This window comes from Aythya marila, assembly GCF_965140915.1.
Source record: "Aythya marila genome assembly, chromosome: 1".
Lineage (NCBI taxonomy): Eukaryota > Metazoa > Chordata > Aves > Anseriformes > Anatidae > Aythya > Aythya marila.
This window is the reverse complement of record NC_139042.1, coordinates 8,242,618-8,257,177: the sequence shown is the minus strand read 5'-3', so window position 1 is coordinate 8,257,177 and position 14,560 is coordinate 8,242,618. Positions and strand designations below refer to the sequence as shown.

Genomic DNA, 14,560 nt, shown 5'->3' with positions numbered 1-14,560 from the left:
GCAGTATCAATTCCCTCTGTCATGGACCCAGGAGACTGACAGAAAGGCAGAGACCTGCTCTCATCCAGCATTAGACACCTCTCAGACACTTTTCACTTCTGGGCTAGTCACCCCATGTTCTCTTCACTGTCTGTTGACAGACAGAGGTGTTTTTAGATTGAAATTCATCTGACCATAAGTAGATGCAAATTTGGTTATGAAAATCACATCCTAATATGCTATCCACATATTAAAAAAATCAACAGGCTGCCTGAGGTTTCTCAGGTCTGCCCACAAGGCATCCGTTGTGGCTCTGAGCATAAGGCTGTGGTCAAAAGGGTAGATAGCATCCTTGGATGTATAAGCAGGATGGTCTTGTGCAGGAATGGAGGGGTTATTTCACCTGCATGTTTGACATCAGTGTCATTCCTACTGGAAAGCCAAACCATGTTCTAACACCAATTCAGGAAAACACTGATGCTTCGAAAATGTTCCGAATAAACCAGTTATAAACCTTCTCAGATTTCCTAAAAGATGCTATAAGAGTCCGAGAGATAATGGGGAGCATCATTTCTGTAAGGTAGAAATGTGTTTGCAACTTTCATAAATGTGCAAAAAACATATACAAAATTAAGAGGAAAATTGTAATAGCAGCAAGATAATAGATTATAAGTAAGATTGTATATTCATGTAATTCCTATAATGTGAGTTGCCCTCTGCAAGTGTCTGCCTATCCTAGCTGTCTCTAAAGGGACCGAGGGTGCTTAGAATCACTAATTAAGTCAGATAATTCCTTCAAGATTTAAAGGTAGGCAGGATGGTTTGGGCTGAAAGTGCTTTCCAAACAGCAGGCTCAAATCTCACTCCTTTAAAATCAAAAGAATGGTCAAGGCTTTGGAAAAGATGCCTTACAGTAAGAAACTCGGGAAGTTCAATCTATTTTGCTTACTGCAAAAAGGCCAAGGGGTGACTTAATAACAAGCTGACATTACCTACAGGGCTAATCTTCGTAACGACTTCTCAACCTGGTTGGTAAAGATATAACAAAAGTCAGAGACGAAGATAACTCAGACTAGAAAACCAATATAATTATTGGTGGCCACAATAAATGATGCTTAGAGCTTTGTAGAAAGGTAGTTGCTGATGCTTTAATGAAGGCAATCTCAAAATCAGATTTAATAAGAAAAAAGATATTCTGTAATTCAAACAATAAACAAGGAACTAACACGGCTTGTGCTGTACAGGATTCAGGCCAGAATCTCACAACTATCCAGCAATCTAAGAATCTATAAACCCACTATCCAGGAGGTTTCTTACTTTGATCTGTTTAAAGAAACTGTTATGTACATGCTTATCATGGTGACATTTAATCACTGTTAATATGTGCATAAGGTTCAAAGCAGGGCAATTGCCATTTTTTCCAACTCAGACCGCTGGTATGATTTGCCAGTGCTCTTGTTTTGAAAACTAATTCCCATTATCTAAAAGACTTTCCAAAGCAAATATAACAGCGAAGCACTTTCTAATATTTATTTTGTGTTCCCAAAGAAACAGCAATAGTGGTAGTTATTTCTTTTTGGAGGGGGCACATGATGGTTCTTTTTCTAAAACGATACTTGTGTCCCACTGCAGCTTTAAAATGTCCCCCTGTCCCTCTTCTGAGTCAAACGACCAGGCCCACTGGCAGAGGAATAGGTAGCAGGCAAATTGTTCCATGGGAATTAGGCAAAGGTCTACGCTGGTAGCAGCCAACGCTGCTTCAGTGCCTAATTGCTGCAGAAGACTGCAAATGAAAAGGCTTTTCATATAGTAAGATGAAGATTCATAGTTTTAAGGTCACCATGATCCTCCTCCCTCCAGTTGGCTTTCCTACATAATTTGGACCAAAACAGAACATACCAAACCAAAACAAAAAAGCAGGAGGCAGAGTCTCTCATGGGATTTTTTTTTTTTTTGAGTGTTTGCCTGTATGAACTGCAGAATGTCCAGCACCCGTTCCCCGTCTGATTCAGATCATAAACTTGGTGGGGCTGGGAACAGCTTGGCGGACATTTGCAGCACACTGTGTGCATTCACAGCATTATCGCTGACCGAGATTAGCAGTGGAGCGCTGCTAGTCACAGAAGGCAACGCTTATGAGTAAATATGGACCTCATCAGATACGGGCTGACCTGCTGACTGCATCGTAGCCTCCTTGCACGACCTTGGGACTGCAGCACTGTCTGCCTCTGTGTTTAAAAAGTTAAGATAATATGACTTGTCTGCCTCGCGAGGATTTTGTAAGACTGCAGTCATTGTTTATTAGAACTGGTTATAAACTATCACAGTGATGAGAGCTTTGTAAATACCTGTGCTCATGAAACCTTGGTTAAAACACCTCATGCTAGAAGGAGACCACTCATTGCAGCACAGCCACACGCATATGGATGCACAGCTCTTGGCGATGGCCGTGCTCAGGACACCCACACGTCACACACTGTACACACACACACATAGCCAGCCAGAGGTCATTTAACCGGGGCTTTACAAACATTTTCAAAGCGCTTTACAAACAATTTCATTAATAGATGACATATTTTTGCTAAAGGCACAACCAGCCCAACCAGATTTTATTACAGGTGTAAACAACACTGAGTGAATTGAAGTGTGAGCCTCATGTGTCCGCTCTTAATCCAGGGGACACCCTACAGCTCTGCTCAATTTCCCTTCAAAATTCATGAACATCTGTACTTAGGAGAGGTAGACAAACCCTACACCCATATGTGTTTAGGAGAGGTATATAAATCCTACATCCGTATGTGTTTAGGAGAGGTTCACAAACCCTACATCCATACATGCTTAGGAGAGATACACAAACCCTACATCCTTGTGTGTTTAGGAGAGGTCCTCAAACTCTACATCCTTATGTATTTAGGAGAGGTACACAAACTCTACATCTGTATGTGTTTAGGAGATATACCAACATCAGGAGGTGCTTGGAGAGGCACCCTAGGTTTCTCTCTCCCCGTGAAGGTCCACCACCACCCAGATGTGACCAGATTTACGGGTGGAGGAGGTGTTGGGAGAAAAAGTGGCAGCTTAGAGACCTGCCTTGTGGTCTGGCGAGGGCGAGGAAGGAGAGGAGGGAGAGGAAGCTGATGGCTCAGCCCAGCCTGCCCCTGGGGAGCCAGGCCTGAGCCTGGGCACCTCGGGGTGCCCGTCTCAGGCCCTGCCGCTGCCCTCCACCGGTGTGGGGACATCGGGGACCCATCCCCGGGTCACCAAGCCCGGGGGGAGGCATGGCAGGGCCGTTCGCTGCTCACAGCGGGGTCGCCGCGCATGAAGAAGGGGGAAAACTCTTGAGGCTCCGCAGGGCCGAGGGGCTCCGGGGGGGCTCCGGAGGGCACCCAGCGGGGCTCTCCCCCCGGGCCGGGGCTGTGGCTGTGCCCGCCCCGGGAGGCTGGGAGGAGGCCGGGGCTCGGGGAGGCGCCGTCCCCTCCCCTGGGCAGTTTCTCGGCGCGGCGGTTTAAGAGCAGAGCCGCCCCCGGCCCCTCCCCGTTGGAGCCGGCCCGGGCGGCACGGCGCGGCCGGGGCCGGAGCCGGGGCCGGGGGCAGGTGGGGGGCCGGGGGGGGGGGGGGTCTCGGCCATGGCACGGTGCTGTGGTGGTGGCAGGGGGGCGGCCGGGCGGCTGCTGGCCCTGCTGCTGGCCCTGCAGCTCGGCGGGACGCGGGGCTTCGGCGACGAGGAGGAGCGGCGCTGCGACGCCATCCGCATCGCCATGTGCCAGAACCTGGGCTACAATGTCACCAAGATGCCCAACCTGGTGGGCCACGAGCTGCAGGCGGACGCCGAGCTGCAGCTCACCACCTTCACCCCCCTCATCCAGTACGGCTGCTCCAGCCAGCTCCAGGTGGGTCCCAACCCCTCAAAAAACCCCAAATCTCTTCCCCAAACCCCCTTCTCCAGAACCGGGAGCCGGGCGTTGCGCTGACATTTCCCCCATGTCCCCCGCTGCAAAGCCTGGAGGGAGCGGGCTGCAGCACAAGGCAGCGCTGTGTGGGCTTCCTAAGGGGCGAAAAAAGGGGTCCTGCCGTGCCCAGCCCGCAGGGACACCCCCACGGCAGCAGCCAGCTTGGACCCCGGGTCCCCAATTCCCTGAAGCCCCCCGGTGTGGCTACAGCCCCCCAAAATCGCCATGTTTCCAAAGCTGAGCGAGCGGCAGTGTTTTATGGCCGGTGCGAACCCGTCGGTGGCCCGATGGTGAAAGAGAAGCGCCTTCTTCCAGGAGGATCACAAACCCAAGTGATTCAGTAAATGCCTTTCCTTCTGTTTGTTTGCTAGCCGTGATATCCAGGCAGTGCCTTGAACAAAAATATGTATTTGTTTAAACCGCTTTAAAATATACTTTTTTTTTTTTTCTTCTTTCCTAAATTGCACCCTTGAGGTTTACATCTGGCTAAATCCCACTCGCTTTATTGAAAGTGATGGGCTAAATTTGCATGGGGCTAATCTGGGGAGTGAAACGTTCAGGCTTTGGCTTCGGACCACACTTGAACTGAAAGAAGGCAGCATTTTTAGGGTTTTTTCTCCTAAGTTTTTATTGTTCTTGGTTTATTTGTTTTATACTGCTTCCTGTTTTTTAAGGCAAGGGACCAAAAATTACTGCTAAAAAGGCAAAAAGGAAAACTTGTTATGTTTTGACCTGTTGAATTTTCTCCTAACACGCTTGCGATTTCTGTTTCTCTCTTCCAGTTCTTCCTTTGTTCAGTCTATGTCCCGATGTGCACAGAGAAGATTAACATCCCTATAGGTCCCTGTGGTGGCATGTGCCTCTCTGTCAAAAGAAGATGTGAACCTGTTTTAAAAGAATTTGGATTTGCCTGGCCGGACAGCCTGAACTGCAGCAAATTCCCACCCCAGAATGATCACAACCACATGTGCATGGAGGGTCCGGGAGATGAAGAGGTTCCCCTTCATAGCAAGACATCCTTGCAGCCCGGAGAAGAGTGCCACAGCATGGGATCCAATTCCGATCAGTACATCTGGGTCAAGAGGAGCCTGAACTGTGTCCTCAAGTGTGGCTACGATGCTGGGCTCTACAGCAGGTCAGCAAAGGAATTCACAGATATCTGGATGGCCGTGTGGGCTAGTCTTTGCTTCATATCAACTGCGTTCACAGTCCTGACCTTCCTGATTGATTCATCCAGATTTTCCTACCCGGAGCGCCCAATCATATTTTTGAGCATGTGCTACAATATTTATAGCATTGCTTATATTGTGAGGCTAACTGTGGGCCGGGAAAGGATATCCTGTGATTTTGAAGAGGCAGCAGAACCTGTTCTTATCCAAGAAGGTCTTAAGAACACAGGATGTGCTATAATTTTCTTGCTGATGTACTTTTTCGGGATGGCTAGCTCCATCTGGTGGGTTATTCTGACATTGACGTGGTTTCTGGCCGCAGGACTCAAGTGGGGCCATGAGGCTATAGAAATGCACAGTTCGTATTTCCACATTGCAGCCTGGGCTATCCCTGCAGTGAAGACCATTGTCATTTTGATTATGAGACTGGTAGATGCAGACGAGCTCACTGGCCTGTGCTACGTTGGGAACCAGAACCTGGATGCGCTGACGGGCTTTGTTGTTGCTCCACTTTTTACCTACCTGGTTATTGGAACTTTATTCATTGCAGCTGGGTTAGTGGCCTTATTTAAAATCAGGTCTAATCTTCAGAAAGATGGAACTAAAACTGACAAACTAGAAAGACTGATGGTTAAAATCGGTGTCTTCTCAGTGCTGTACACCGTCCCAGCAACGTGTGTCATTGCCTGTTATTTCTATGAAATCTCCAACTGGGCCATTTTCCGCTATTCGGCAGATGATTCCAATATGGCCGTGGAGATGCTCAAAATCTTCATGTCCCTCCTGGTGGGTATCACTTCAGGTATGTGGATCTGGTCAGCCAAAACTCTGCACACGTGGCAGAAGTGCTCGAACAGACTGGTGAACTCAGGGAAAGTGAAACGGGAGAAGAGAGCAGACGGTTGGGTGAAACCTGGGAAAGGGAACGAGACTGTGGTATGAGAAAAGGACGACACCGTGATGGTCTGACTGCTCTCACCTGAAGGACTGATTGTGTATAAGCAATGCAGTGTAAATGCTGGGAGCAGAGTGGGGAGACAGTAGCAAAATTGTCTCTTGAGGAAGGAGAAAAAAGCCTTAAAGAATAAGCAAACAAAAAAATCATGCTGCAAATACAATAGCCATAAACCATGCTGCCCAAAATAGGAAAGCCCAGGGAGGCTTTAAAAGCTGTGAAATATCCAAACACATTATCTTCCTTTTTTTTTTTATAAAGTAGGATGCAATATTCTGATGTCTTTAGAAGCAGTGGAACTGTAGACCACAGCTGTGGGATATTGTCTTGTGTTATATTGTCTTACAGCTGGTGGAGGAAAGGCAGTCTGGGTCCAAGTTCTGTGCTGATTTAGGGGCCAGTTACCAGAGATGGAGCACCCAGAACCACAATTAGTTGTCTTCTTTCTGAGTTCAGCATTGAGAAGGAAGTGCTCACTGAGGGTTGTGTCTCTACACTCTGGGGAATTCTGTTGCTCCCGTATGCTGCACGAGTCAGCCAAGGATCAGGTCCTCCGACAAATAATTAAGCAGATTTTCCAAGTCTGGGAATTACCCAAACTAAGAAGGATTTAGTGAGGATGACTCTTAAGTCATCTGATGGTCTAATAATAATTTTGACTCCTCTTTACTGTCTGTAACCTGGTCTGAACTGAGTGTTTCGTTCAGGAATTTGGACCTCCCTAGGTCCCTTCCAACCTGAAGTATTACATGATTCTGTCAATATTTCATATGTTTTTAAAAAAGCTTTACTCAAGGTCATTGTCAGAAGTAGAGGAATATGTGGAAGCTTGGAAACTGTGCGTGCTGTTATGCATCACTTAGCATTGTCCGCCTGCCTCTGCTCCCGTTCCTTCAGGTGCTCCTGCGATTTCAGCTGACTACTTTATTCTGCTGCGTCTAATAGCTTTAAATAAAGTCTTACGTTGTAGTGCTCCTTCCTACAGGAAAGAGAAAAATGAGTTGAGGGTCTCTTCAGAACAATGTCAGTTTTCTCCAAGTAAACTTATCTGGCTCTCTGGAGACCCATTGCATGAAGCAATTAAGTCTTAATATATTTCATTCGGTGCGATGGTATCTCTGCAGACGCCAGTCTGGGAGAAGCAAAATGTTGAGTTCCTTGGCAACCTCATGTTCACACAGCTCAGTTGTATAATTATGTGTATCAGTTACAATTAAAAGAACATTCTCAGTCCATGACATCGCAGTACAGCTGACTGCCTTAGAACGAGGCTCCAGTTGCTCACTGACAGCTATGGAGAAACTCTTTTTTTTTTCCTTAACATATCGATGCATACAGGATGCGAGCAGGCATTCACTCCTCAGGAATTATAGAAACATTGTCAACTTTCTAAAGGGATCCAAGGAGAAGAGGTCCAACTTCTTGATGAATAATGTTGTTTCACAGCAGCTTTCAAGTTGTCTCAGTCTTTTAAATGTGGAGGCAATGGCTTGTGCTTGTGGGGAGCTTGAGCCTTGTGTCTGGGCTGGTTTGACTGTTAAGAAAAGTGATGCAAACAGTGACAGCCCGCAAGTACTGAAGAGAACACTGGTTTGATGTGCTGTCCCTTTGAAGGACCTTCAGTTTTATCTGTGTACCCTAAATTTTTGCTTCATTTGTGTGGAACCAGCTCAGCTGCTGGTTCCCCAGTACCCTGACTCCCATGACTTTTGAGGGCAGCTGAGAACATGCACTGCTTTAGTATAGTCCTCACTTTTCCTACAGGTGCCCCATGTGCTTCCCAAACCACAATTCATTCCAGCTCTGGCCGTGAGCACTAATCTGTCCCAGAAGTGTGAATTGTTTCAATGTCAATGTTGAAACATGTGCTAGAGCATATTTTAAAAAACAAACAATCAACCAAACAAACCCTAATTGCAGTCTTTGTGGTCAGGCTCCCTCTCTAGCAGAACAAGTGACAACTTGACACATTCTGCTCAATGCACAACCATTGTCTTGGCCAGCGCTGCATACCAGCTGAGCCTTTTGATCCTCTCTATAAAGTCTCTCACCATTAGTGTTGTGTTTGGATCTGGCTATTCCTCTGTGGACGAGGAGTTCTGCAATACGAAATCTTCAGATGGCTCAGACTCTCCGTGATGTGATCTGTCGGCTGACCCAGCAAGGGATGTACAACCAGCAGCTGTATTTTGACTTGCAAGGGGTGAGGACACAGTATGAGCCCTGTCTTGTAACCTAGCCTTGGCCTGTGCCAAGGTGTCACGTTCATTCAAGTGTCCTTCAGTCTGAAGCGCCTTGGATACTTTCCTGGCTGATACAACTCCTGCTTGACCTGACTTATTCAACAAACAGCTTTTTTAACTGTGTTGTGTACACAGAAGTGAATGTTAAGTAGCACTCCTGTTACCAGATCCTTGCATCTCTGACTGCGGCGCTGTGGACTGTGACAGACAGATGTCCCTGGTGATTCGAGACACTGGAAATGAGTTTGTTGAGGACAGCACTGTGTAGCCCTGTGGCAGTTGAGGACCTGTAAAGTGTGAGGCACTCAAATGCCATGGGTAGGAGGTGGGGTGGGGAGAGACACCAGTAGCTGTTCCTGAAGGAGCATCTTCCCCAAGCTCTCAGGGGCACTGTGCCAGCTCTTGCAGTGACAAAACCGTTCTGTGAATGTACCCATCCATCTGCATTCACCTTTCTCTGCTCTGGGGATGTCTGAAGGGGAAGTCACAGCAGACAGCCCAAAACCCAGCAGTCACGGAGAGTGGGTATCTGCAACTCGTCCATTCTCTCATTTCAGCATTGTTATGAATTTAAAGCCAAAAAATGTGTGACTAATCCTCTCTCGGAAGTGCAGTTGCTGTGGTTATACAACGAGAAACCTTTCGGCGGTTACCTTCCTGGCATGGGCCCTGCTCCCTCCAGCTCTGTCTGCCCGTCTCTCCCACCCCAGCGTGTGGCTTTTTCACAGCACGTTTCTGAAGCATCTCTCAGAGAGGTACAAGCCTGGCTCCTGCATTGAACAGACAGGTTAGCTCCTTTCTCTGAGCTTCTAAGGAAATAGACACTGATTATTTTGGGGTGTATAGAAAATATATCTGCTCTGATGTATGTACTGTAAATTTCTAATTTATCACTGTAAAAAAACAAAACAAAACAAAACAAAAACAAACAAAAAACCTTTGCTATTTAATTTTTATATCAAAATAAAATTTTAACCTCTGTGGATAACTAAGGTATTCCTGGCAGCCCTCATGTTTTTGTTGAGTTTGTTTCCTGGATTGGCTATGCTGCTGTTGCATGTTCTTTTTTCCCCTGACAGAAGAAGGATGCGTGGTCCAAATGGGTTAAAACAGCTCAGTTTGGATCTCATGTGGGTTGCAAAAGCACCTCTGCCAACTGGAAACAGCTGAGAACAAAACATCACTGGGCAAGAGTGAAAGTACGTATGTGTTTCAGTGCTTGCACATGGGGTGGAAAGAAACTCTTTGAAAAGCAGCGTGTAGGTCCATGAGCCTGTGGAAGAGCCAGGAGGCTCTTGTGTGCTTGTGCTTGTCCCTGTGTGCCACCAGAACCAAATGGAAGCAAAGACACAACTGTCCACTGCTGCTGTAGCAGTGCTCCTGGGGAAAGCAGGGCTCTGTGTAAGGTTCCTCTCTACTCCATGTAGTATGGAGTAAGGGCATCCAGAGAAGCACGGAGCATCCAGATGTTGGGTGTGTGGTGGGAAGGGCAGCACAGCCACGTGCCTGTTGAGGGTACAACATCTGTTAGTGGTTTGGGAAAGGGCAAGTGCTCAAAATGTGCTCACTCAAAAAGGGTATTTTTAGCCCTTCAGAGAACAGATTCAACCTGTTATCTACATTTTTTTAATTATTTTTTTTTTAAAGGCTTTTTAATGCCCTGCTTATTTTTTATTCCTTTTTATCATTTCTGTTCACCAGTTAGGTGAGAGCTCCTTCTTTTTGTGTACGCCCTTCACCACTTTGACGCCAATTATGCAGCTTGTAATATTAGTCACCATCTTAACCCACTTAATCATCTACATCACAAAATGTTCTGTATGCAGGATTACTTAATTAGCATAATGCTATTCTAATAAGAAACTAAATCAGACTACAGTGGATAATAGTGAGGATGTGCTATAAAGAAGACAGTAGGAATTATCACCTGTGTATCTATAGCTAATCAAGTTTTGAAGAGCAGCATCTAAAACTGATAATTAGAGTGATTTCCTCATGCCTTTGGCAGCTCATCGCTGTTATGTTCTTAGCTGGTGATTAATGAGATCTCTGGCTTGAAACTTATAATTAGGAGTCTTTAATATAGCTACAGTTAAACATAACAAACATAGAAGTGTTTCTGGGGAAGGGAGAGAAATATGCCTCCTCTTGCAGCTGTAAGCACCAACAAAGTACCTCAGATATAATGTTCAAGGTGGTGTTGGCTGCTCCAGGTCCCTCTGATGGCCTCTTGCCCCACACATCCCCCCAAACCAGGCATCTCAGAGTGTCACCAGTCAGGTGGCAGTGCTGTAGTTGCCTCAGCCTGGGGACAACCTCCACAAACCACCATGAAGATGAATCAGCCTAGGTTTGCCTGCAGAGGGGTGTATTTGGCTGTCTGCAAACCTCACAAAAGAGTAGCCTTTATCAGGAAATTTTGTGGTTGTTTTGCTATTTGGGTTTCCGTTTTTTGTATGTTTGATTTTCTCTTGTTTTCTTAAAGCCCTCTTTAAAGAGTAAATGTTGAGGAGTTTGTAGTGAAGGAGACCAGAGTTCTGCAGCCAAAAATCAGAAGCTCTGTTAATATAAAAATGCGGTAATGTGAAATGCATCACAAGACGCTGGCTTCAGCAGGGAGGTCTCCACCACACCCCATCCTTTCTCAGCCACTCATTCATAGAATCAGAATGATCAAGGCTGGGAAAGGCCTTTCAGAGCATCAAGTTCCCGTAACTGCATCTTATTTCATCTCCTCCTTAATTTTGCCATACAACTACTCGCAGTGCTGAGCTGCAGAGCACATCAGCAAAAAAGATCGTGGTTAAAAATAACCACCAGAGTTTTCTGTTTGTTTTATGCAGAAGGTTATTTTTAACTCAGATCATGTTGGTGACCTGGTTCATGTAGCAGCCCCATAAAGGGCCAAACTGACATAAATGAGGCAGGATGAACTGCCTGGCTTGTGTAGCCGTGTCTCCTGCAGGCAGCATCCTGCAGAGCTGCTCCCTGAGCGCTCCCTGTTCTCCCTGTGAGGAGCTGCAAACCCTTCAGTGAGGCTGCTGGTAACTCCTGAAGTTTGGTGCTTCAGCTGGGGTGATCGAGTCTAGCTTTGAGCTGTATGCCCATAGGTGAGAGCCCTGCTGCACAGCCATACAGCAGCTGTGGCTCTGGTGCATGGTAGCTCATTTGTTTTGGCATGCTTGGGCTAGTTGGGCTCCTCATCAGGGGTTTGCATCCCCTGTCTCAGCCTTAGAGGGCTCAAACAAATATCCATATACGTGTAGGTTGAATAAAAAGCAGGACATCTTTTCCTGCTTGCAAAGCCAGTGCTGGCTGGGAGAGTGACAAGACTGGCTCTGCCTCGTGCCACACTCCCATTGCACTTCTCCGATAAAATCAGGTAAGAGGCTCTTTGCCAATCCGGCTGATGTGCCACAGATCCTGGGTCTTCATTGCCTCCTGTGGCTGGGAGAGGATTTCTGGCACCCTGGCAAACTCCAGCTGTTTTAACAGCTTTGTGCTGTTGATAGGCAGATGTTTTATTTTCTGTGCTGCCAAGAGCCCACCAAGCAGGCACCACAGGGCTGGAAGAGCACAGAGGTGGCTCAGAGGGCAGTGGCAGCAATTGAGGGCTCACATGATAAGGGATCATGGATAAATTGTTGTTTTCCTAGGTCATTTTTGGAGAGTGGGGACCTTCCCTCTGCCAGACATTGAGTACAACATCAGAGAAAACAGGTTAAATCCCAAACACAAACATTGCAGCACCACAAATTTTACTGTAATTTGTAACTTTTGATTTTGGCCCTTGCTGCAAATGCTTGCAAAAAAAAAAAAAAAAAAAAAAAAAAGAGCAGATTAATTAGCTATGCTTCAGAGGAAGACTTAGCTTTAGTTTTGTCATTTTTTAATCAGTGGTTTAAAATATTTAAAGACAATTTCCCATGACTTGTCAATACAGCTTTCATTTTTTTATTTCCATCAGCACTTAGCTGGCTTCCTGACTGTTTCTCTCATTTCCTGAGCTTATTCTGAGGAAGGGAAAAACATCCTTCCTGAAAAAAAAATAAATGCAAATAATCTGAGAATCTGCCTCTAAAGTGTTAAGCTTTTAAAAAGTGTTATATAGAGAACCAGCCTGACATTAAGCATTTTAGACTGATGGGTCGGACTTGAGGGTAGTGCTGGACAAAAAAATGAATATGAGCCAGCAATGCGTGCTTGCAGCCCAGAAAGCCAACCGTACACTTGGCCCCCTCTGCTCTGCTCTGTGAGACCCCACCTGGAGCTCTGTGTTCAGCTCTGGGGCCCCCAGTACAAGAAGGATATGGAAGTATTAGAGCGAGTCCAGAGGAGAACCACAAGGATCACCTCTCCTGTGAAGACAGGCTGAGGGAGTTGGGGTTGTTCAGCCTGGAGAAGAGAAGGCCCCAGGGAGACCTTACAGCAGCCTGCCAGTACCTAAAGGGGGCTACAGGAAAGCTGGGGAGGGACTCTTCGTCAGGGGGTGCAGTGATAGGACAAGGGGGTTGGAAATGGATGATCTTTAAGGTCCTTTCCAACCCCGACCATTCTGCGAGACTATGGTAACAGCAGAAGTATTTTCTTCCATAACTGAAGCAATTCACGCAGAGATCTTTTAGTCAAACACTTCAAAAGGGATTATAACTGCAGTTCCACGGAAAGGCAGGAACTTCAGGGCTCGATTACATCTATTTATTTATTCATCTCTTTATACATGCACTCGGGTGCCTTGTGCTTGCAGCAAGCAGTGGGTGACACCTAGTGGCAGCTGCCCCTCGTCCCGGCCCCACCTCTGTGCTGCACTGCCCAGGGCCTTTTGGTATCATCCTCTTCTTGCTCAGCTCTTGGCTCAGGGCAACCCCCAGCAGGTTGCTAATGTAGCTCTCAGAGGGGGAAAAAAAAACAACCTGAGGGCCAAAGGGACATCTTTCCCTTGGCTGCAGCAGGGGAAGCTGCTGTAAACAGAAGCCAGCATCACATATATCTGAAAAGTTCACGCAAAAAAACTTAACGCAGTGTCCTCCTGGACCTCACACTTGTTATGTTCTAAAGGAAAGGGCCCAGGGAAGCACAGTGGCAAGGAGGGCCTCCAGCCTGAGGTAGCCTTTAGTCTTTCAGCTGCCATTTGGCAGTGGTGGGAAGAAGTATTGGGCCTCAGGCTGCGAGCAGAAAGCGTTTGCAGAGTCACGCGCTGGAGAACCACAGTAAAACCGTAGCATCTTTTTCAAAGGTAGGGGGTGTGGGAGAGGCCTGGAAATGGAAAGATCGAATCTCAGAGGAGGAGGGAATATATATATAATGCTAAAAATCAGCTACAGAGGCCCCAGTGTATGAAAGGATGGCAAATAAAATACCATTCCGCTCACGGAACAATTACGTTTCTACAGCTGTGGCCTGAGCAAAGCCAAAAGAAGTAAAGAGCCTTCCCTGGAGAACAGTTTTATAACTGGAACAGGGGAAGGGGCAGGTCTCATCCTGACATGCCAGTAATTCATCCTGTAAGCACTGACAAAGACAGCCCTCAGCGTGGCATATGATGTTCTGGGGCTTGCTGCTGCAAGACCTCGAGGTCTTTCACATAATGCCTGGGAGCAGACTTTGTGTCTGCTGGAGCCTGTGTGTCTGCCATCTCCGGGATGCAGCACATGGCTTCATTCCTTCTCTGCCCTCAGGACATGGGGTATTTTTTCCTTTCTGGCTGTGAAAAGTCAGGTCTGACAGATGTGGCCACCGGCCCAGTCCTCTTCAATGCATGGCCTTTCCAGGCCGATGAGGGAGCTTCTCACCCTGCACTTCCATCAGGGGTCAGGGGTCTGTGGTCCCTGTCCCAAACCTGCTACCGAGCTGCTGTCTCCAGTCACACAGGAAGGCCTGGCTGAGGTGGACTGGCAGAGAGCAGGATCCAAGATCTTCCAGGGTTGTTGGGATAGGGGTGGTGACTTCGGTGCTGGGGTGTGCGGGGAAGGTGGTGTGTGGGTGTGTGAGGACACCCACACCTCCCATCTGTGCTAAAGCAACTGAAGAAGAAGCACAAGGTTTTGAAATGCTGTTGGTGGAGTAGCACAGGTGTGAGAGCCTCCCCTACAATCCCAGAAGAATCCAGCTAACATCCCAGTGGCAAAAGAAAGATCAAGAGGTCTTAGGCCCAAAGAGGCCCATAGCGTGGGCTAGTCAGTAGACAAATCTCTGTGTGAAGAGATTCAGAGCAGAACTAAAACCTGTCTTTTCTCATCTCATTCCCCTCTCTGTGCATTGACT

The 14,560-nt window shown here is 47.0% G+C and overlaps 1 protein-coding gene across 1 annotated transcript; it reads left to right on the top strand.

Moving 5' to 3' along the window:
- The first annotated feature begins 3,590 nt into the window (after window positions 1-3,590).
- On the top strand, window positions 3,591-9,284 carry FZD4 (frizzled class receptor 4). The gene is made up of 2 exons (XM_082760528.1): window positions 3,591-3,869; window positions 4,712-9,284. Exons 1-2 carry the CDS (start codon window positions 3,606-3,608, stop codon window positions 6,038-6,040), a joined length of 1,593 nt encoding a protein of 530 aa, XP_082616654.1. The 5' UTR covers window positions 3,591-3,605; the 3' UTR covers window positions 6,041-9,284.
- Window positions 9,285-14,560: the final 5,276 nt, after the last annotated feature.